The sequence below is a fragment of the Chelon labrosus genome (assembly GCF_963514085.1).
Source record: "Chelon labrosus genome assembly, chromosome: 2".
NCBI lineage: Eukaryota > Metazoa > Chordata > Actinopteri > Mugiliformes > Mugilidae > Chelon > Chelon labrosus.
In genome coordinates, this window is record NC_140338.1 from 30,748,259 (window position 1) to 30,773,737 (window position 25,479).

Here is a 25,479-nt window from a genome sequence, read left to right on the forward strand (position 1 = left end):
GGCTGAGTTGCTGTTTTTCCCAAACGCTTCCATTTTGTTATAATAGAGCTGACAGTTGACTGTGGAATATTTAGGAGCGAGGAAATTTCACGACTGGATTTGTTGCACAAGTGGCATCCTATGACAGTTCCACGCTGGAATTCACTGAGCTCCTGAGAGCGGCCCATTCTTTCACAAATGTCTTGTTTCACAGTCTGCATGCCTGAGTGCTTGAATTTATACACCTGGGGCCAGGCCAAGTGATTAGAACACCTGATTCTGATCATTTGAATGGGTGAGCGAATACTTTTGGTAATATAGTGTATCTAGGGCTGGGTATTGTTACTGATTTCCACTTTTTTGAATCCATTCCATTCAATATCGATTCATGATTTTATGAACTGATTTTGGATCGTACAACCCACCCCTAATAAAGTTTGTAGTCTGATTTGTTTCCCAGTTTTCATTCTATCTCACCAACAAAATACCAGTAAAATAATGCCTCTCTATCCAACAGGGCCTCCCAATTAAAATTCTGTCACGTAGTTTTGAATTTCCAAATTTCTAATTTATTTCCAAGCTTATTAATGCCTATTTATTAAATGCAAAACTGCAAACTGTTGTCTTCATGTGGCCATATATCCTTGCAGGAACACTGTCTAATCATTGGCTGGTCCTGTCATTATTAATGCTTACGTCTGTTTCCAACTGAGGAAAGTTGCCCCTGCAGATGCTCTGGCTTTGTTCTTTTTTACTTTTCTACTTCGACCACAAGTCTGTTCTTTATTTATAATACTGCACAGATGAAAGCTTTATTTGAAAACAAAAACTCCAGTATTGATGACAGTGATGCAAACTGATGCTCAGCTTAATCCAATTTTTGTTCTGTCTGTGCTTCTCACAGCAATAAGTGAACTGGTTTTGATTTTAAAATTCTCTTCCACCAAAGGGAAACGGTGTCTCGCTATGAGTCAGAGGCAGCAGAATTTGATACGTGTGGTTAATATTTGACACTTTTACTGGGATCCCCCCCTTGTCAAAACTTTGGATTAGAATTTGCGTAGGTGAGTTTACAGACAGCAGGATTTTGGATTTTGACCACATTTATCTCCAGTGTAGTTATCCTACACTCTATTTAAATGGTACCTTCTCGTTTCTCACAAAGACTTGTCTGCATCTGTTCGTCAGTTTTATCTGGGACAACGTGTCTTTGATGCTTAAATTAATACATAAAAGCAAAGAGAAGTAAAACAACCTACTTTGCTGGTAGATTGTGTGTCGCTGTGCCCCCACAGAGCTTGCTGTCAAGCTTGTAAACGGGACTGATCTATGATTTCGAGAGCTGTCATTCCTAACACTGCAGGGGGCAGGCAGTGTTCTAGTACTCTTCCCCACCCCCTGTCTCCAGCATAATGTATGTTTGTGTGTGATATACTGAAACACTGTATTTTCCCTTACTTTCCTTCGCTGGATGGAACCTGCAGTTTCTCAAACGTGAATGACAGTGAGTTTTACAGTGGGATGAATCACCTTACCCCTTTTCAAATGTGTCCCCTTGGCTGCATACGATGAGGAAGGGAGACTGTCTATCTGATCCATTTCCTCATTAACCTCCAGATGGGATGCAGAAAGCAGGGAACAACTGGAAGAATCATTCCTCCTGTTCTGTGTGAGCATGTGATACTTGGACAAGCAAGAAAACCTGCATATGTATTTTTCATCTGCTATCATGCTTGGTGTGTATGTCCCTTTCCTAACATTTGTGGAAACTGATGCTGGGGGAAAACCCAGGAAGCTGGTGATTAAGATAAAGATCCAGCCTTCGTTCCAGACCCAGCACTGCCACCAGGGCAGAGTGCATTTCAGAGAAGCTATTGGAGACAACTGTCTCTGCATTCACCGCTGGCCCTTAGAAAATACGTCTGCATGTGTCAGTTGTATGAGCATGCGTGTCTTTTTGCACTCAAATACAGTACAGAGTTGAGCTTCCGCAGGATGTACTGTCAGAGCTGAAGAAGGCATCTCTGCTTCCTAAAATTTTGGGAATGAAGGTTACAAATACAGTGAACTTTAAAGTTTGTCCATATAAGTTTGCAAGATATATGAGCCAACCATGCTCACATTAGAATGTTGAAAGTATAATTAATGAATATTAATTCCCAGCCTGAAATGGGAAGAAATAAAATCATTGGCATTTGGCTGGAAGCTCTTTACACCACAGTAGTCATATTGATTAACATATTGCACTAGGGCTGAAACGATTCGTCGAGTTACTCGATTAACTCGATTACAAAAATTGGTCGAGGCAAAAACTCTGCCTCGAAGCCTCGTTAAATTCCTATGACGCGCACTATACGCGCAGGGATCTGATTGTTCCACACGGACCGTTGTTTTGGAAGCACCTATGCAAGCACACCACTAGCGCGTGATACATTTTGAATTTAGTTGGCGCGATGGCGGAGAGTAAAGATGCCCATAAACGGCAAAAAATGTCTAAAGTTTGGGATCATTACATTCTAAAAAAGGAAGAGAACAAAGTGCAGATACTGCAAAGTAGACCTGGCGTACCACAGCAGGACAAGCTCAATGATCCATCTGAACAGAAAACATCCACATGCTGTTTCACCAAGCGTCGCTGAAACAAGGTAACGTAACCTAAACCTATACATTAATGTTCGCTGATTTTAATCGCATACTGTATGTAGCGATGTCATGATGCGGTTTGACTAGATATGATGTTTAGCTTCAGGGGCGGAGTGGCAATCGGGACGACCGGGCCAGCCGAAGGATTTACGCAGCGGATCACAAATTGAGCGGCCGCGAGGCGAACGCGACCGGCCTGAGCTTATTAGAATCATTGACGTTACTAAATTCTCCGCGAATAGGCCAAATACTCCCATATACTCCCCTATTATCATAAATTGAGCGGCCGCGAGGCGAACGCGACCGGCCTGAGCTTATCAGAATCATTGACGTTAATAAATTCTCTGCACCCTCATCTCTCTCACTCTTCCTCACGCACAGCACGCGTTCACAAAAAAACACACAGGTTGCTAGGTTACCATAGCAAATAGGCTCACCCCAGAAATGATGTATTATTTGTTAGTAGCCTAATGGTAAATGCTGCAGGTGTAGAAATCTACATAAAACGGATATTTACTTTGATGTCAGGGCTAGATTACAACATGAAACTTGTTGTGCATATTAATAAATTAAATTGCTTTTTGTTTTACAGTAAGTTTGCTTAACTGTATTGTTATGTAATTGTTGGCACTGGCACTTTTAATGGGTAAATTGCAATACATGGGCTTAGTTTTGGAGCCAAATGTTGGAGTTGGAGTTCTCTATTTTTTTGAGAAATAAAAGGCAAATGCTTGATCATTTTACAGCCACATAATTTTCGTTATGCATCATTTGTTTTGGTTGTTTAAAAACGTAAAAAAAATATCCGATTAATCGATTAATCGATCGATAAAGTGCTAGATTAATCGATTACAAAAAGAATCGATAGCTGCAGCCCTATATTGCACGCTGCTGGTAATGTGACAGCTCGGACAATGCATGCATTGGTGGAGTAACTTATTTTCTTACGTCAAAGAGGCTCTTTAACTTTTTAAACAATACAGAGATTTTACAGTTCAAACAAAGACCATAGCTGGTAAATATGATTCATCAGCACACAATTAATGTGAGTCATACGGTACTGTTTTTTTCGGTGTACTACTCCAGTACTGTGGTGTGTATATCCCTCGCACCAGCTTAATTTAGGAATAAGCAGTACTTTGGCATAAAGTACAGTTTTGAGACAATTCATAGACACTGCTTAAAATTTCTGACTCTTATACAAATACATACTGGACTGTTCTTACACGGAATTTATTGGAATTTATGCTATCCCACACACGTACGTATGCAGATGTTCACCTTGAAAATCACCTGCATTAACAACTCTGATTATTAACTGACACATGCACAAACCTGAGCCACTTGTGCATTTAGATAAGTTAGTGTTAGCTTTGTAAATGCACCTCCAAATCTCTAGCCTGTCACAGAGTTTTGTATCTAGAGGTCATGGGGGCTACTTGGGGCTACTTGTCTTTGCAGTCCACTGGTTTTTTGAAGTCTAAGGTTCAGTGCTTTTTCTAGACAGGATGCATGAAAGTCTGATACATTGAAGCCTGCCTGCACATTCCCATAGTATTTACCTCTATCTTTACTCTTTTAGAAATCAGACACTTGCTCTTCAACCTGGCTTCTTGTTTTATTTTTTTATTTTTATTTTTCCGAGCCTGTCACTGTGATTTCTGAACATGAAGTGTTGAACAATGAGTTTGTCTCTGGGATTTGTAGGGAGTAAAGCGTGTGAATTTGTTTGTATGCGCAGAAGTGCCTGTTAGGTACTGTGCGTTTTGCTTGCTGGGCTCTGTGTGTGTCTTTTTGTGCTTCAGCTCAAACATTTTTCACTTGAACTGACAAGACAAGAGAGCAGCCCCCAGGGGCAACCCCTCCACTGTTACTGCCAGCCCCTTTGTCATCATCTGTCAGTTTATACCATGTTCAGACTTCTTATATCTATAATCACCTCTCCTCTGATAACTGATTTTCTTTATCTTTACCAACAACTTCATTCCTTTATTCACAGTGCTGGATACCCTGTGAACTGTTAAATGTTAATTCTGTTGTTAGCCAACTATATGGAGGCTCTTTTGTTTTTACATGGTGATCCTGAGTGACGTCCATAGAGATGAAATATTTCCAGGGCTTATTAGAGCATAACTCCCTAGATGATAAACTGTCTGCAGTTTGAAAGTAAAGCTTCACTAATGGGGAACTGTTGAAGATGATACTGATATTAGAAAGTTTACACTGACCTAAGCTTTCAGAATGTGATTATATTTCTTCCCATTGAACATGCTGATGAAACCATATCAAGTTTTACAAATGCCTGTATAATGTACAAAATTCTTTATACAGATACATTGTTCAATCCCTCAATCAGCGTGTTGCTCATCTTGTGGCTGGATTTTTCAGTTAAAGCATCAGAAACTCCTACAGAGAAAATGCATAACAGTTTCACAAGAAATGTTCAGTGACAATGGAGAAATGTCTCTGCTCTGTGCCAATTTTTGCAGTGAATAGCTGTACGTGGTTTCAAATTTGCCATCAGCGTTATCTTTGCTTAAGAGCAAAGAAAAACATCCTACCATTTCAGCATGCCATTAGCACTCTCCTGTTGTATTAAAGCACCCCAACAACTGCTATGGTTGCGTAGAAACAGGCCTTCACAACAGAACCGTACATTTTTTTTCACTTCAGCCTCTCCTTACGGATATCTGCAGTGCAGACCTGTTCCTGGTCACCAGCCTTGATGTGTTAAGAAATGGTATTAGATGAATGCAGTCAGTTGGTGCAGATGTGGCTGATGGAGAACATTCATTGATCACGGAAATGCAGTCATTTATTCAAGTTTCCGTGGCGGCTTGAATCTGGTTGTGATAAGCAAGCATGCTGAAGTGAGAAACACAGTATTTGAAAGTATCGGTATCAGTTTTTAGATGCCTTGCTCAAGAAAGATGCATTGACTCACTTTGACTCAGTTTGTGAATCTGGAGCCTTGCGTGTCTGAAGCAGATATCTAGACTCACAAAGTGCGAACTAGTCTCAGTTTGTGTCATACAAGAGAATCTTTGTTTGAAATGTACGATCTGTCAATGATCTTTGGTTTATTGTAAATATATATATAAATATCTATGTTCAGTCATCCAGCTGTGAACAATGTTTTAAATTATGCTTTAACTTAAATATTAATTAGTTTGTGTGCACGTTCCTTGCCAGACAGAAAAGACGATGTTGTGATGATGTGCGGTTACCTCTGAGTGTCTGCTAGTCTGTTTTATCTTGTCTCTAGTGTCTGGGGTCACGGGGTTGTGGTCAGGTTTTGTAGTGCAGCACCAAGCCTTGTACCCAAACTTCCTCCAGCTCTGTTTAGTCTGCATCGCTCGCGTATACTTCAGTTGACCCCACACACTCACACACACACTACACTGTACAGGTTCTATACGCTCATTTAGTGCTCACGTGGCTCTCTTTGTAAATATTTACATCCACTCTATGATGCAGCTGTTCCAGATTTATTTATCAGTACAGGGGACAATTGTTTTGACCATATAGTGCAGACCAGAAACATGATGTGGCACATTTTGCACATTTGTTCCTTTGTTTTGTGTATGTTTTTAATGGCATCTATAATCTGCATTTTATTTTATGTGTCACAGTGGAAAAACCATGGGCATCTGCATGTGTCGAGAGCCCAACTTCCTCTATTACAAACTACTTTTATGTGCATTTGTTTTCGGCTGTGTGATCACAGACAATGTGTTTTTGACTGCCAAGTCTTGAATTTTTGCTTTATACCAGAATGTTAAGGTACGTGGCTCACTAGTGTAATGTTATTATTAAGAAATGTTGATAATTAATAATTAATACATAATGATTAACATCCCATGTGTTTCTGCAGTACTGTTGCTGGCAGATTGGTATTTCTTATTGTTCCAGTACTTTTGAGACAGTGAGCGTCAGTGCAGTAACAATGTAATGCCTCCATGACACTTGACCAGCGGTAACTCAGGCACAGCTTTCTCGTCTATGACGAAATTATCTGTGATCTTATCTCAGGGTAACTACCCAGTTCACTGCCATTTTCACCTTTTGACTGGCATGGGCATTTTATCTCTCATAAATTTCTATGACAATCACATTTTTTGTGTCTATATTAGGTCACATTCAACATATGCACAACAAAGCAGACGGGGTAGCATTGCTCTGGAGAAATGTCAGCTATGTGCAGCTTGTCCAACTGTCCACTAACTCAAGAATAAATGCTTCCGGATATGTGATGAGCTTAATGATTGGCTTTGAAACTTAAAAATGGCTTAAAAATTTCAAACGGCGTCCTTATATGTCAACACAGCACTGTGTCTAAGGAAGAATTTATCAAACGAGGAGTGTGTGACCCACTAATGAAATCTCCCAGAGCACTGTGAGTTCCATAACTCAGCATTAATGTTCATAACCCATGACCTGCATTTTACCACATACACAGGAAACTTACATGCTTTATTTTTGATCAAATCATTTCATGCATCAATGTAAGTCACTGTCTTTATAGTAACAAACATGAGCAAAAATGAATGCAAACCATGCAGAAATATAGTAAGATAATCTTATATGTATCCCATAGTGTATAAATATATATATTTTTAAAACTTTGTTCTTCTTGGTTGTTCCAGTCAATCCTTAGTTTAATCTGCTTTTCAAATTACTTTTGAACTTGGTGGCATCAGTGTACTTCTGAGCAGGAAAATGGAAAGACTGAACACCTCGGTGTTGCATAACAGGCCCTGACTGGAGAGGAGGTGGGCTTCAATATGCCGAATACATTAAACTTTCCAAGTGCCTGAAGAGGATTTTCCTACCTCCATGGAGGGGAAATATCACTCTTTTTTTCTTATGAGTACAGCATAATACTTCTGATGGTCTCAGAGGATTCTTAGAGAAGGCAAAAAAAGACTCTCAAAAACATTTGAAAATGCAGCTAATGGTCTACAGACAGGATATTTCTGCTGTGTCAGTCTTACACTATAATGTGTCCACTTTCACTATGGACACACTATAGTGCCGTCCTAAAAGGCCTTCATTTTCCAGCCAGGAAAGACATTCAGCTTCCTATAATGTAAACTTGATGTAAAAATTTTGAGAATATAAAATCAGTTCAGCAAGTTCATTTTAATTTGTCCTAAATAATAGCTGATTTCTGTCCAGTTGATTAAAGATACAACAGTTAGCTGATCAACCTTTCCATAGAGCTTCTCTATCCTGCATTTTTCATTTCTGCTTCATTTTTGAACAGGATGTCCCTCATCTCTTTGTCATTTCTCTCTCTTCCTTCCTCTCCCTCACTCACCCCCGGATCTAGTCCAGACAGCTGTCAGACGACTCTGCCGGCGCGGCTCCAGTTTGGTGTACTTTTTTTTTTCTTTATCTGTTTTCAGCTTGTGATGTGCGCGCACGCACATGCACACTTCCTGTACTGATCCTTCACCACAGTACAGTACTTTGTGTTTGTTACAGTTTGTTTGGGCACTCTAAGGAATCTGTGGGCCGATTTTAGCAAAAATAATACATTCATAAATTTGAATCACTTATTCAAGCATAAAATTATGGTAGTAGTAAAAAAGTAATCATAGCTTTCACTTTCATCATGATTGTTTACCCACTTGTTTTCTGGAACAATTTAATACGAGATTAACAGAGATCAGAAAACGTACATATGAAAATAGAACCCGCACACTGAGTCAGGAATGAAGGTTAGATTTAATGGATCATGCTCTCCTGCCCCTCACTTTTCTCCTGCTACTGTTTCTACAGTCAGACTACCCACCTGTGTTTGTGTGTGTGTCTGGTAGACCACTCAGCCTGTCAGTTGTGGAGATGAGGATCAAGTAGCTCAGACTTTGGATGTACACAGGTCCAGGTGAAAAGATTCAGGAGTAAGGCGTAGGATTTGATCCCTCATTCAACAGTGGGCATTTTCTGGCACTAATCATGAATCGTGGAACTTAATGGAACTTTGGAGAGACACCAAGAGTTGACAGGGTAAAAACAATGATGGCCTTGACTCTTAAGACCAATTTGTATTGCATTTCTGAAAAAGGCTATTTTTCAGATTAGTGATTAACAAAGATTTTTCAACATGGGTGCCGATGTCATTACTGTTGACATCTATGTCTTGTTATAATTATAAACACAAAAGCCTAGGGCATAGTGTTTTGCTATTTTTAGATATACCATGAGGGTGCTACACGAGAGAAATCAATTTTTATGAAAATGAAAAGAAGCTGTTTGACATATGCATTTTCACAGGAACCTGTGTTCCCACTTAATTATTAGAGGTTGTATTTGGATTGTTGTAGGTAAATATCAATAAGCTAAATATGTTCAGGTTCTTCTTGCCTTGCTATGAATGTGTTGTTGTTTTTTCTCCACCATCTTTTACCTCACAACAAAAACCCTGGGCTCCACCGTCAAACTTAACCAGGCTCAGTTTAATATTTATGTGTACACAAAGCTGAGGAAAACTACTGAAACCTGACGTAACCTCTCTTCATGCCATTCACTCAGAGAAACGGTGAACATGGCAGACTTTGTTTGTCTCATCTCGCTCTTTTTCTCTCTGTCCTTTCCTCCTAATATCTTCATAGTAGCTGGCCTTCTCTCATCTTTCTGTCTCAAGCATCTAATTGCTAGCCATTGGACTTGATCCCTAAGCCCCATTCTCCTGATAACAGAATGAAATCACCACATGGATAATGATAAAGGCACAATTGAATGTATGGTGTCTGCATATTTATGACATAGAGACAGTTTAATGACTTAGCACTCCCCCAGTGGCTGTGCCATATTGTGAGTGCGTGGTGGGCCCAGTAGTGACTGGTGACACGTGGGTAACGATATGCGTATATGTAGCAGTGTCTGTTTGGCCAGTTATTTATTTCAAACACTAGACTGTTGCTGATTCAGTTTATTTTTCACCATAGTCTTAACTGACACTGCACCCATTTGTTTTAGTCCTAGTCAGAGATTAATGGTCACCTTTTCTCCCTCCTCCTCTATTCTGCTTTGCACTTACTGTGATTGAATGAAAAACTCGTGGGTTGTTATGTCATACAAATATTTATGGTTCCTATCCTGAATTATCTCACTGTTCACAGACTAACAGACAGAGTGGTACCTCTACCATAATTACTTAATAGGCAAATTAATAGTCAAAGCCAACACAGACCTCTTAGCGAATTTCAGTTTATTTGATCCTCACAAGCCGACTGTAGAGTGCTCAGAGATGTGAATGAATAGGATGCGCTCATTAGGGCTGCAACAAATGATTAGCAGTCAGTTAATGCTTTGGTGAACTTATCTCTCAGCAATAACCATAACTTCTACCATTAATCTCCCAACTGTTTATTTGAGCATTTTCTCATAATAACATATTTTAACATTAATTGATGTAGATAATGTTTAGTGTGATTTAACTTATTACAAGTAATTGAAAATGCACTCATTATCTGTCTGTGAAATGTTTCTTAAACTAAACCTTAATGGAAATCTATGTGCTGTAGTTTTATGGGTGCTCATAAACAAACTGTTTTCACTGCAAGGTTAGAAACCAGTTTGTCCCTGTTCCACTTTCCATCAATGCAGTTCTCCTGTTCTATTGCTCTTTTCCTTCTTTTAATACTCTGTAAATCCTCACCTACCCACCCCCAACCCCCTCCCCGTCATTTTCCTTCTTCCCTTTGTCTTCACTTATTGCCTCTTTTCGAAGGGCTAATAGTTCACGTAGAGACAATTATTTATTTAATCCTGGTATATAAATGTGAATAAACTCAAGCTCAATTGTTGTGTGTATGCTCGGACACACACACAACATAGTAGTTGTGGGTTGAATCATCTTAAGGACACAAGCTAGATTGGGTTTAGCATAATGCCTGCTAAAAGAGTGCCCTTATATCTGTTGTTATTTTTAAAATTAAGTAAATCTCACCAAGTCAAACATTTTTTTGTGTACGGCTTAGCAAGCTTAGCAATTTTTGACAAAAAAATAGCATCTAAAACTAGTTACAAGGTAGAGCTAACATAAAAATGGTTAAGTTAGAACAGAGATAGTCAGAACCTGCATTGTAACATTTTTGGTATCTGCAACATGTTAAATAGCTGCGATTGCAGTTCAGTTAGTCCTCAAACCTTCAACCCATTCTCACCCTGACCGTTCACTTCTGCACTGTAGGTACAGTGGAGCTCTGGACCCTCACCATAGTGTATAGGACACTGTAGCTTGACATGCAACTGTGTTGATAAACACTTATTAACATCTTCTAATTCTAACACGATCCACTTTATCCCAGTCATTGTGTAAAGTACACAAAGAAAGTAAACTTGGCAAACTAGCCAGCAATTAGCATTTTAACAGTGTAATTACAAAACATACAGACTCACCGGTGCAAGAGTATAAGAGTATAAATGCTTAAACTGGCTGAGGCTCTGCGTTGACACATTAGGCCCCAGTATAAATCATGTAATGTTGTCTTCTTAGGTATCTTCCCTACCTAGCTTCCCTTCAGTCCAAACCTACTTAGTCCTTGTGTGTAACATATTCTGTTTTAGTGTCAGTTACTCTTAAATATTGAGAGATTGTACCACTCCTCATTCTTTAGTTTCAGTTTTAACAAGCAGTGTGGTCAGATGGTGTGTGCTCTTAAAGAAGCTGGGACAACGTTCATGAGCTAAAGCACAAGTGGGTAAACTAAGCTATCACCCAGCCATAAATGTAAATATGTTCATGTGGTGTGATAATTCACCTGACTGTACCTAAACCAAGCTTGAGTCTAAATGGTTCCTTTTTGATTATTTTCATTTACTTTATGACTCAGTCTTTAGATGAGCTATCTGTTCATTATGTGCCACCTTGCATCCATCTGAAAACACATTCAAATTATTCCCATAACTATTGCTGGTCAGTCTTCTTTCTCAAGCTAAAATAGCTGTAGAATGTATTTGTTAAGTTGTTGAACTTTAGCTGGACAGCAGGTAAACATCAGTGTTCTAGCTGTTTCAGTGTGTTTTGAGTCTTAATGCTCAAAGATCTGACTTCACTGATGACCTTAATCAAATAATATAAATAAATAAATAAATAAGTAAATAAAAATCTCCCATGCTTACTGTACAAACAAAATCTCTCATCCATATGCTCATTGTTTTATCTCTGTTCACCATCCCTGCTATCCTCCCTGCTACCCTCCCTCTTTCAGTGTTTCCACTGTTGCCAGAATATCACTGTCAAGCCTGGTCCAAATCAGCTTCTCCCCTCCATTTTCCTCCATCTGCTTTACCATATTTCTTTCAATATCTCCCCTTTTATTGTCTGTCTTCTACAGATTTGTGACTCTAGATAGACCTCTCTTCTCCCCTCCTGACATTCCTTCCTCGTCATTCCACCGTAGATTCCTGCCTCCAGATGAACGTTTTGTCTTTACCTTCTCACCCCTCTTTCTGTAGTGACTATATTCACTCCAGATTCCTGTCTCCAGATTGTTGGCGTCTTTTCTGGGAGCCGAGACGAAGCGGGAGTGTCAGCTGTAGACTGCTGGCCTCTTGACTGAATGACATAATTGGCATCCCGAGCATTCACAGGGCTGGAGAAAGTCTTGGAGTGGGAGGTTGGGAAATCGAGTAATGGCTTAACAGAGGAAGTACAATGTAGATTACTTCACCCAATTTTGGGGACCCATAAATGCTAATTTATACCACAGCACTGCTATTTTTTGTACTGCACGAACAAAAACTTGGTCACGTACACATAGAGTACTTACTCTCTGACATTCTCCCAACAAGTGCTGTATTCTCTGTGTCGTAGTGAGCAAGCCTGCCAGAGAGGCATGAGGAGGGGAAGAGGAAGTGTTTTGTTTAACTGTTGAACAATACTGTGAATGAGACACCATGGGGCTCTCGCAGCAGTCACAACAGGGACAAAGTTGTGTGAAGTTATGGGCCTTCCCTCCTAAACCTGAATGACTATCAGTAAAGACTCCGGGACGCCAGTTAGGATGTTGGGGTGTGTTATGTTGGCAAGTTTTAAAGAACTGACCAACAAAGCAGTTATGGCATAAAAAGGAAGAATGTTTTTGCCAATTGAAAGTGTTGGAATTGTGTGAAAGAGCTTAATGCAGGAGTGTGTGTCCTTGCAAGGAGCCCACACTGGCTGGCATCAGGTTAAGGTGAGAGGAATCAAATTCAGGCTTAAGGCCACATGCACATTTCATTACTTGGCAACATAGACGTTTTTCCCATTATTATTAATGTTCTCACTTTGATGGTGTTTTGAAATAACTCTCTGTCAATTAAGCTACCTACATTGTTGTAATCGCTGCACACTTGTGGATAGACATGCAGTTTTAGGTCATTGCATGCCTGAGGTAATCAGTTGTCCTTGCAGAAAAGATTCACATTCAGGATGAACTTCTTGGTAGACAAACACCGACCTCACTGTCATCCTGTACTTTTCAGTTTTGACAGGATAGAGTTGTATTGACCTTATCCACTCCAATATTACAAGGAAAGATTCTAGTTAATGTTCTGACTTGATACTACACCACAAGCTGTTAAAGATATTTCAGAGGCTCATGACTCACATCTGACTTCCTTACTCTGCTTGGGTTGCATTTAGTTGAACTCTTGCAGGTTATGTTCCAGTTTTTGTTCCAAGCATTAAGATTGCTGAACTTTCAAGTTTGGCATCGGCTTTTGTCTTGCTGCAGAATAGTTCAGTTCTTTAATTTGTCTGCCAGAAATACATTTTGACTAGAAATTGTTGTTCTGTTAATTAAAGTGCTGTCTTGTACTAGTAGCCTCTTTTATCCTGAAAGATTTTGCCAAAGGTTTTCCCAAATGGATTTTACATTTCCTAGACAGCCATATTCACACTCAGGAGCACAAGTCACTAACAGCCAGAAGCCGCCCCATACGGACCCGGACCTACAAACAAAACAGAAGGTTATGATTTAAAACGTGGAGAAAAATATTTTTGGTTGAAAAGAAAGACATAAAACAGCACTGTAGCATCAGTGTCAGATTTCTTAAACTTTTTAACTGTACAAAACAAATCTTAACAAATGTATTATCTTAAAATAATTTCTTTAAGGATCAAAAATTAGACTGACATCTTAAAGTTGCAATCTGTCAGCATTGTTGAAACATTGAAAAACACTGTTGCATGTAACCGAGTGCTTTTACACTTGCATTTTAGTGAGACACTTGAGCTTGTGCTTCACTGACAATCTTTGATTCACTGAGGTGACGAAACAGGCGCGCGTTAAATTACTTTATAAAGTTGATCACTTTAATGCTGTCGTTCAAAACGTCACACAGGGCTCATTTTCTTGGCCGCCAATACCTCCCTGTGTATGACACAGTGAGTCCACCTTATGCCAGGATTTTCCTTTTTAATGCACACTATGAGTCCTTTCACGCTGCCCATTGATGCTGCTTTACCATCAAAACATACTCCTCTGAATAGTGCCAGAATTTTGCTGGCTCTGGCTTCGGCTTCCTTGGTATTTGTGCCTCCGTGTTTTCATTAGCATTGCTGCTACGCTTCAACTACAACTAGAACTACATTGTTTTAGTTCTCAAGTCAGCGGTGACTAACAGATGATGTCTACTGGCCATGTGGCACGTGCCAGGTTGGGTCAAACCATCCTGGTCCGAGGTACATGAGGATTTTTGAGGAATGAAGTTTAATAGCCTACTGAAAATAAATATCATTTTATGAACTTACACTTGGAATATTTGATAACTTACAACTGAAATATTTATTAAATAGCTGTTTTAAAAGATTTCTGAATTGATGTTATTTCAAAATATATATTTGAAAAAAAATCTCAAGTACTCCCAGGAGTACGTGTACCCCCATTTGAACCACTGGTTTAGTGGATGACAAAATGCACAGACCAATTGCATGCGAGTTAAGCAATCCCACATGATAACACTCAGCCAATCAAGTCTGTGCATTCCAGGTGGTAAACATTGCGACTCTGAGTCTACATACCATCTGAGTTAGAGGCAAGTTACACATGAAAAAACAGCAGGCAGAAAAAGAAAGATAGCGATACATGTGGAGGAAACAAAGGGAGAGCTCAGATGGCTGACTTGGAGACAGGGAAAGCTTTATTTAATTTTTCTGAAGTGAAGCACTTTATTTCAACATGCACAATTTCCACAGTTTATTTTAAAATGCAGCTCACTTTTACTTAATTAATGAGAGAACATTATACATATCTGGACCTCTTGAAAGTTTAGTTGCTCTAGAGCGTTGAACATTTTCTTTTTCACAGCTCTTAACCGCACAGCGGACCGTGCTAATGTTTGGAAACGCTTAAAATTTATGGGTGTAATTATGAGTAGATTAAATACCAGCACAGCAATAAACGTACACAGCCCATTAAAGAATCACAACTTCAACCAAATGTGGACTTAAATGAATTTGAAAAAAAAAAATTATTCAAAAAAAAAAAAAAAAGAACGAACAAAAAAAACCCCACAACAACAGCTCTTTTCGAGATCTCTCTGCATTCAAGCTCAGCAGCAGGGGGATGCTGACACAGCATGGGTTGCCTGTCCTGTCCTTGCAGTGCTGTAGGATAATTAATCGAGCAAATGGACCACAAAAAGGCTGTACTTGACAGTGGAGTTGGTAGTACACAGTCACACATTTATTACTGCTACACACAGTAGTTGATGACCACAAACTCCTTGGTGTAGGGTAGAGTAGCCCAGCTCTGTGGTTTAATAATGATAACAGGCGAGTGGCATGGTGGTGGTTCTGTGAACTGGACGTACAAATTATACACTTGTGTGAACTTGAATACAGCTCATATCTTTAATATTATTTTCTCAGTTTATTTTAGAATGCTAGGATATTTTTGCATTGACGTCAATCGTTGTATTATATAAAATGCAATTAAGTTTTCGATTCACTGTAAGAAATTAAGCATAGATAAGCACACTTATGCTTCAGTTGTTCACATAGCTCCTGCAGCTCACCTTTATAAATGAATAACAGATTAATACCGCTCACAATTAAAGGTCTTAAGTGTGCATTGGGCATGTGCAGCAATCTCTCTGATTTAAATGCTGTTAGAAAGTTTTGATTTTGTGAATGCTGCTGATCTCATATCAGTAAGTATCAAACCAGGTATTAGCACAAGTCTTCTTCTGGATTTGTACTGTTGACATTGCAGTTATATGGTATGTGTGTTGCTTGTCAGACTTTAAGGACCCTCTGAGGATTTGAACATCTGAGTCATCCTACCCCTCACCCCTTTTCCAAATAAACAGTGTTAGATGTTAAGTGTTGCCATTTAACTGTTTCAAATGGCAACTTGTGTCAACTCCCTTGTGAGAACAAAGGGGAATCCTTTTGAGCCCCCCCATCTGTCTGTTTACGACCTTTCACCTTTTGTCCAGAACTAATACCAACCTTTAGACTGACCTTTGTTTGCAGACAGATGGAGACATTAGAAAATCCCACCCCTCTAACGGACTCTCTTTGTGATCAGAGATCCACTGTATATATTATAATAAATACAATGCAGTGTGGCATTTTGTAGATGTGCCATTAGTAGTAGTTTATTTCATATTACAAAACCTAATGATTGCACAATATTACAATATATTACAAAAAACTATTGTTTCCCTTATCTAACTGTGCTGTAGCATATAAAACTGTGATTACAATAAGGAATCCCTTATCCTTAAGGGTGGGCTTCCGACACGTCTGGTCTGTACTCGGACCGGGACTGCTAGCGCTAACAGCTCCGGTGGTTTCTGTGCTCACTGCAACATGCTTTGCATTTAGATGGTACCATAGGGTTGAAGTGCTTCGGTGGTATGCTCTCTTGCACAAAACCCTGCTTTTATCAAGGCTTCCATCAGGTAGTTTTTAAAAAATAAAAAATAAATACAATTTGCCTTCCATCAGTCCCAGCAACGTGCTTTCTTCTAATTCCTCCATTTTGGTAGGCATTAGCTGAGCTCTGACGTGTGCATCAGTGTAATCGGTGTACCAGGAAATCGTGCACTGGCAAAAGTTCCACATTGTTTGGAATGCAAACTGCGTTTAAATGCGATGGCCATATTTACTCCTCTTGCTGTTGATGTGAGGGTTTATGGTGGAGACGATGACCCTTCTGACGACACTGAGGTCAGCATCATCTTAAGGCTTCCGGTGGTTTACTGTTCCCTAGTTGACCTAGCATTTATTTTTTTTGTTACAATATAAATGAGTCTGGTCTTCTGCCAGCCTTGGGTCCCCATAGCTTATAGCCTCACATGGCATCTGTTCAACACTGCTGGAACAGTAGTAGAGTCTGCAAAGCCTAGATAAGATTCTAAACAGAAACAGGCATATTTCTATAAATCTTTGTGGAACTACCATAAATAGAGTTTTCAGACCACCTTCTGCCATTATAACTGAGACGTTTTTCTTTCGCTGTAGTCATGATGGTCCCTTTCTATAGCAACTCTTCTTAGCTAAAGACTGAACAAAGAAACCTCGTAATGTACATATCCCAGGAGCCCTTTAGAGGATGAGGCTGTACTGGCTTTAGGGATGAGAAGCTCATTAACTCATCAGTGATACTGATCTCCCATGTAAAGACCACTTAACCGTAACACACATGTCCATATGGGTTAATGGCTTTCTGTTACATACACTATCAAGGTACTCTTAGTGCCTATACCAGCAAGTTTTATTTAAGACCAGCTATTACAACGCTGAATTAGAAAATCACTAGATGTAATATGTCAAACCTGGTGTCAAATCAGATACTTTTTCTTATTAACCTGCTGTGGCTTGCAGCGCTCTTGGTGAGAGGCCATTGATAACAATGAGAGGATTTTTTTCTCTGGTAATTGTGGCTGAGACAGAGCAGCACTGTGCAGGTTAATCTGTTAATCTTTATTAGCACAGTTTGGTAACCAGAGAGCCCAGTACACTCAGTTTAACCTGGTACCTACTAATCCCTGTTGCCTCTTCAGCAGTGGAGCTCACAGTCAGTTAAGACTGTTCATAAAAGATTTCAGTAGCTTAATGACCTGGTTCCTGACTTCTAAATTACTGTTCACATTTTCAGTTGGCTCAGTGATACTTTAACTAGTCGTTCACTTTAATATGAGGGTGGTAGTTTAGACTAGACAAAGTTTATTTCATATATGTTATAACTTATAACTCCTTGTTATAACTCTTCCATGCAACTGGAGAAAGAAGCACACTTTGTTAGATTTCAAACCTTTTGTTCGAGCTTAATATGAAAATGAAAATAATAATAATTTTTCTGTTCACCGCACAGCTCAGTGTGACAACCCCTTGGCAGAGGAAAATGTCCTTTTAATCTGCATAAACTGCTACATTTTGTTATTCTATTTGGGTTTTAATATAGATGTACACTACATCCATGTTCTTTTGTCAGCCTGTTTCACAGAATGGTCAAAGCTTTTACTCGAATACAACATTTTGGCCTTTGTCATGTATGTGCACAAAACAGGCACATACCAAGGCATTAGTTCCAGTATGATAAGTAACTTCAACGTTTCTGGCAGATTTTGTCTTTGGGTTGCATTCTCTGTCTACAAATGTTCTGCCAACATTTCAGGCCTCTGTTTCTCCTGTTTTTCACTTGTTCGCTGACAACATGGCGTCCATTTTGTCGCAAGGGAGGCTTTTCTGGCTGCCTGTGATTTGGCCTGCACCCAGAGTGTTGACTTTGGCGGTGTAATTTCCTCTGACATGCTTATGGTTAGTGCTCATTTATTTGGCTCAGTCAGTGTAGTTTGGTATTTGTTGAGTTTGTGGGTTCTCATTTTCTGATTGAACTGTGTCATGATGGTCACTGTCAAGGTCTTCACATTAAAGGTTACAACACAAGGTAGATTGTCCAGTGTTTCCCCCAGGAGAGGTCAGGGTTTAGGGGGCATGGTCTGGGGGAACGCCGCTGTGCGCGTTACAACATATATACATGTTCTATAGGAAAGTTTTTTCAAAAAAAGCTTTAGGATAACAGTAAATAGTTATTTTTTTTTTTAGCAAGAAACTACATGACTGCGTATAAAAAGAGTTACCTGTACCCCTTTAAATAATAAATTGAAAGGGCCTGCCCACAAATGTAAAAGAGTGAATACAGCAAAGGATGCATGGTTAAAATAAATTACAGAGAGACTGAACAGTGTCTTTGAGATTTTATTGGTTTTCTTTTCCTTATCTATTGCTTAAAGCTTACCACAGACTCACTGTGTCACTGACTGACAAGTGATTAGGATGTTGGTCGGTCTGCTTGCAGTACTTGTTTAACTCTCTCTTACGTCTCTTATGTTCACTGTTTTTCCGCCACTGCCCATGATTCTTAATGCTTGGCCTACTTTGTCTTACTCTGTAACTGTCATAGGATTGTGTTGGCCTGCTTCAGATCACTTTAGATGCTACAACATACTACAAGACATTAATGAAGGGGAATAGAAAATACAATGTATGGCAAATGGGACAAGACAGAACAAAGCCATGCATGTACTTACTCTCTTATTTTCCCACTCTCTGCTGAAAGCTATTGTGTGTTGCCTGTCATGCAAACCCCCATGGACTTGCTTCATACAAGAAAGAGTGCTTGTCTATTCAATATTTTACAATGAGAATCTCTCAACTGGTATCCTGGCCCATGAAGGGACAGTGAGGATGGACACACCAATATGTAAGCAAAAAGACTACTACAAAACAGAAACTGTGTCAAGTTTTACAACTTGAGATAGAAACCGATAAAGAATGAAAGAGATTAGAGGGGCTTTTAATAGAAAAAAATGACAGAGAGAAACATGTTTAGCCTGCAGTTACAACTGTAATTTTAACATAACATTCAATTTTAGAAAACTTTTGTTTGTTGATAAAATCACTAGCTAGGTCAAAGATATAAACAGATTTGCCTCGTACTAATATGTTTTATAAGAGTACAACATAAAAAAATGTAAGTCATAATATCAAAGTCCCTACTAGCTGGTTTCCTCAGTCAACAGTCATCTTGATCACACCCCTCAGCAGACGGGGGAGAAAGCCATAACTGCAATTTGAACAGTCATCAAGACATAAAAACTGCTGCACTTCCACTAACATGCCAGTTAATTAGGTACAATAGTGAAAATAAATGCATTCTAATGTAACAGTCCTGCACTAAATCCCCACTCATGACTCTCTGGTAAAAAAAGTGGTAATTCAACTGTAAGATCATTTTGGTGGATGTAGTTTGTGGTATTATTAAACTGTTCTGAATTGAACACAAAAGTGTTCCTTTTATTTAGCCTAGCCCACTAACTACAATGGGGTTCTCAAGATAAAAGGAACATTTTCAGTACAACACATTACACTTCAATAGTACTACAAACCACAGCCTTCGAAATGAAAACGCATTTAAATCAACAGCTCTCTCGGTTATTTTCAACAAATACCAAATACCATAACCTACGGCTAAGATGTAGTGCAAGAGCGTTCTATCATAAAGTTATCAGTAGTGTACCTAATGAATGGCAAGTTATTGTGTACTACAAATGCATAAGGTTTTATGATTCCAGTTTCTTATGTGACTCTGTCAAGTGCCATGACGTGACCAACGTCTCTGGCTCATCTCAGAACATCACTTCAGCAAATACCTTGCTAATTCAAGTTATGGATAAAGTAAGCTAAAAACCATGAGAACACTTACTGTTTGGAGTCCTTTCTGCTCTTGCTTATGCCACCACACAGGTGAAACTGTTGTGAACCTTGACTGTGCACTTCTGTGAAATTTTTTCAAGTTTCTCACTGGAAAATTTCTGATTTCATGCTGGCTATTTATAACTGGTAATTTGTGTGTGTGAAAAAAGACAAGATACATTTTATGTTTTAATCTAATTTGTGCACATCTGATTTCAAGTTGTATTAACATCTCTGTATTTCTTCTTTTCTAGTCCTGTGTGCAAAGAATCTGGCAAAGAAAGACTTTTTTCGTAAGTAAAGACTATTTTTGTGTTTTGCTATTCTTGTCCCATTTCCTCCCTTGTGCATTAGAATGGGCATTGTCGGCAGTAGCAGCTTGCTAATTTTTGAAGCTATGCAGTAAAGGAAAGTCCACTGAGCTGTCTGTTTGTTATACACACTAGGAACCCTGGCACGCAGAAAGGACCCACTGCTAACCTAAATTCTTGTAATAGGAATCAGATCAAATGGGACAGAAGGATTAGACGAAATGACTTTAATTAATTACATTTAAATAATGTTAATGATATAATTGCAACTTGTCAAGATGTGAAGAACTTGAAGGGATCAAACACACAAAGGCGCACAAACATGCATAGATTTACTCTATATACTGACAAAGTTACATTTGCTTTCTTTGGCACATCATATGTCCTGTTAGTAAACAGTTTGATTCAACTTTAAATTATCAGGACATTCTATGTGGTTCTTATTATTAATTTAAAAAGAGACCTATTTACTTAGTTTAACCAATGATGCATATATCACAATAGCATACCAAAAAGTCAATTTCTTTTACTTCAGTTATGATGGCTTTTGTAAAAGTACTCAAAAGCAACGGGCAACACACAGCCGCAAGGAGGAATGTTTTAAGGCAGCATGAAAGTGACAGAACAGGTTTAACTTGCGTGAAGTATCTGTACCCAGAGATACATAACTCTGACACATAAAATGCATTAACATGCTTTCACAGACCGATACAGAAACCGCCAGATAGATTCATCAAGAGGAATCCCTTATCAGATTTCCAGCTGAGGATCATACTGTAAAAAGAATTTTGGTGCTTGCACTCCCTCGGTTTGCTGTGTCAGTGTTTGACACAAAGGATTTGTATAGGAAAGATTTGTTAAACGTATTTGCTGGCATTCTTGTGCTACCTTTATTTAAAACACAGATAAAGTGTATGTGCCAGCCTGTTCTGCTTCATGTTAAATAAAAGCACAAATGTGTTTCTGTGGACAATTTGAATGGGTCATCATAGACATCTGTCACAAATTACATTTGGGTCAGACTCTACTGTACTTCAAATAGCATGTGTTCAATGATAATACTGGTTATTTAATAGATAATAGAATATACCATTGGTGTTCAAAAATCAAGAGGGAACTTACATATAATCTTAATATCTGCATATGTAAAGCACCTGTTAAGCGGTCAAATCAGGGCTGAAAATTCTGTTGTGCCCATTTCCCCTTTGAACAGAGTACTGGTGATGCTACAAACTTTGTACAGTAATTAAACTCTTCACCTGTCTCTGTGTACCTTTCCAGGGTTGCCAGATCCGTTTGCAAAAGTGGTGGTGGATGGTTCAGGACAATGCCACTCTACAGATACTGTGAGAAATACGCTGGACCCAAAGTGGAATCAACATTATGATCTGTAAGTCAGCGAGAGAGCTATGAGTCAGTGTTGACATATTGTTGTATGCCCTTTTTGCCTGAAGGTGTGTGGTTACAATGGATTTATATATGAAATCATGCACCACCCAGAAATTGAAACAGTACAAAAGGCACTGTTGTCAAAGCAAAGCTGGTTTTGCTGGCTAGAATGTCTTTTAGCAGAAGTGCTATGACGAGAGTTTCAGGAATGTAGATTAAGTTGCCTCTTTTCTGTGTAAGGAAACACCCATCAAAACTTGTGAGCAATTTTACGTGACAACAAGACATCTTGTAGAATGACATTAGACTTTCCATACTGTATTTCTCACTAAAGACATATCCATATGTGATTTTATGGGGAAAAAATCCAACTACTTTTGATATGAATTTCTTGTTACTCAAGTAACAAGTTCCATTTATTTTGGGTATAATAACATTTTGTTTGTTCTTCACTCCTGAAAATGTTCTCTTTGAACTGGAGATTGACTTACTCAAATTTTTCGTGATTTCTTACTTTCTGAGAAAGAAATGTACCTGACGCACGTTCAGAGCTTTCAGGATTGCCCATGTATCAAATCTCATATCAATGCAGCTGAAGGGGTCACCAAGGAAACCCTGCTTTTACTTTTTGTCAGTCTGAGAAATATAAAAGCATATTTGCAAGGTACCTTGCAGACAAATTTTTTAACAGTGTGTGGTCCATTATGTTGTCCATTGGGCTCAGAGGCCATGACAATAAAAAGGACAGGGTGAAAATTACACTTCACACATGCTTGTTTGAAACTATATATGTGAGTCAGTTTCAAGAGGAATGTTTTTACTGGGGCTGTGCGCTCTGAATGTTCTCTGTACTGAGGTGTGTGTCGACAGGCCATTACAAGGAGTGATCACCCCAAAGGACCCAAAGGACCCACTGGCAACCAACCTTATGCAGTGGTGAGAGTGATAAAAGAACTAAACACGAGGGATTAGTAAGCAAGAACTGGAAATATGCAGTTGAGAGTAAGAATGAACCGTAAGGGGCACAAGAAGGGAAACAAATGCAGAATTTCAAATGATAGAGGCTGAATACTTTTATGAAAATATGTCTAATGCCTTTGTCATTTTTCTGCAAGTACTTTTTTTTGGCATGCTAATATTTTTTATTTTCATTTTCAAATTTGTCTTTTCCATGTCAACATCAACCTCAGATCCCCTCCCTCTTTGCATAATTCTCTTCCCCCCTCGGAAGAGCGTGTTCCCCACCAGCGACCCCAGGCCTCTTCCTCTGGTTCAGGAAATGGCTAACATGCCACAGAAAGCAGATGGGAGTGTGGGTTTGGCAGATTGCCAGCTCACCACACCCCCATCTGCAGCCTCCAGCTTTAGGAGGTGTGGTCTTTTCCACATGACTATGATACTGACAAGGGGCTTGATGCCTTATTTTATGTATCACCCTGCAATTACCATGCAATTTTTTTTCTACAGTTGACATGAGTGTCCTGTGCAGAAAATATTTGAGCACAAAAAACTGTCTTGATAGTTCATGAACTCATCATAGTATGTAGGTTTGATTTTAGTGGGATGGAATATTAGATTTGCTCACTGCTCTCTCTGCCTTCACTCTGAAGATATCAAATTCTCTACATGTTGTGCTGTGCTGTGTGTTCCTTCATGTGAGAGCCTGTGGTACTTTACACATCCTCTGTTGGTGAGATTTTATTTGTCCCCAGTATTAAAAAGATATCAATGGCACTAGCACTGCTCTTTTCCATCTGGTTTAAGCTGGGGAAGGTTTGTTGCTGCTTCACTCTTCTTTGCTGTGAGTTTGCACAGTCAAAACATTGTTGGACATGGTTGAGTGTAGACAACATAAAGCCAACTGTTTGCTCTATGCCTGGGAAAAAGGTATAATTTTGTATGTTCAAAAAAACTGGTTATGCCAGATATCCCTGTATTGTACCCAGTACTTACTATGAATTATGTTATTGGTTAGATTAACAAATTTTCTTTAAGAGAAGGGGAAGTCATTTCTAACCAAGCATGATCAAAAGTGGAAGAAGCCATTTGAAATATGGTTGTTGATACAGTTAAGATGCAGGGTAACCGAAGAAGGCTATGGCATCAACTCAGCTGCAATAAATTAGATCCCGGAGGTATTTTGCATGCGCACCATTGATACTACAAATCACAGACTCCATTGCAATAGCCGAACCTTTGGCATCAAGCAGGTACGTCAATCAGCCCCCCCATCTTTATTGACAAACTCATCAGTGTCTCATGGTTGCCTCGACAACCGTGCAGTACCGGTAGAGTACGGCAGCGCGGTGCTCTGAAGCTACATCAGTCCATACGGTTGACGCATAAAAGCTCAAGCCACAAGCATTAGAGCACTAATGATAAAACACCAGTCGGTTAACATACATACTGACATACAGATACTCTGAAAGTGTCCATCAGCCAAATAACAGCAGCATGTTTAACACGGCTTTTGCTTGCTAACTTGGCCCTTGCTTAGCTCCGCTCTCGACCATATAGTAAACACCACGTTAGCCCGGACTCTAGTCTCGTTTTATTCTGGTGTCAGTTCAAAGTGTTAATAACAGCGAATTCATCCAACATACAAATAACGTTAGGAAACCATACTATGGACTGTTAATCTCACAATGTCTCACAATGAAAAATAGCGTTGTATTGGCCCCAGTTGGTAAAACAGTCGGTGGTATGGCTTGGAAAAAGTTTAATTCATTCAGTTAAATTCAGTTTAAAGTCTCATTAGATTGATGGACTCTAACTTGGCGTTGAAATAATTGATAACCCCAGAGGTGCACTTACTTTTGCATCTCACCAATATGTAATATTGGCTCATTTTCTTGAACAAACAAATACCGAAGTATAATATGTTTTTACTTTGTTTGTTTTGTTTGATTGGGTTCTCTTTGTCCACTTTCAGGAGTTGTGTGAAAATCTGCTAAAGTTTAGAGTCATTTTATGCAGAAATGTAGAAAATTCTGAGGGGTGCAAATATTTTAATGCAGCGCTGTATATACAATCTGTACTTTGATTTATTTTCGTCTTCACAGATGTTAACGTCTGAAGACCAACATAAATCTAAAATATGTGCAATCTAAAAAGAATTTCAAGCTTTGTTTCCCAAAGTAATGTATGTTCCTTGGCAAGAAAAGGTTTTTGAGTTCTGCAGGTCTGGATTTAGTTTGTCCTGGAAAGCTAATCTGGATTTGACCCAAGTTTTTTTTCACCTTGACTTGTGTTGTCAGTAGGATTACGAGTGATACACCATATTGTTGTTGTTGCTGTAACTAACTAATGAAGTGTGGTGTGTGTGAGAAAGAAGAAAATGAAGAATTAGATTGAGGAAGATAGTGAAGTGCAAAGTGATATGAATTCAAAAGTTTCTACTCTTAGATCGACTTTTCTAAACTTGTAAAATAAAACTCCATCTGAAATGTATATCTG

General features: G+C 39.0%; 1 protein-coding gene across 1 annotated transcript in view; it reads left to right on the top strand.

Moving 5' to 3' along the window:
- Positions 1-25,479, top strand: part of LOC311503772 (E3 ubiquitin-protein ligase SMURF2-like) — a 52,762-nt gene that overhangs the window by 3,074 nt on the left and 24,209 nt on the right. The window contains exons 2-3 of the mRNA XM_084566646.1: positions 20,578-20,616; positions 21,916-22,024. Of these exons, the coding sequence (XP_084422772.1) occupies positions 20,578-20,616; positions 21,916-22,024 (148 nt within the window). The remainder of the gene's footprint in view (positions 1-20,577; positions 20,617-21,915; positions 22,025-25,479) is intronic.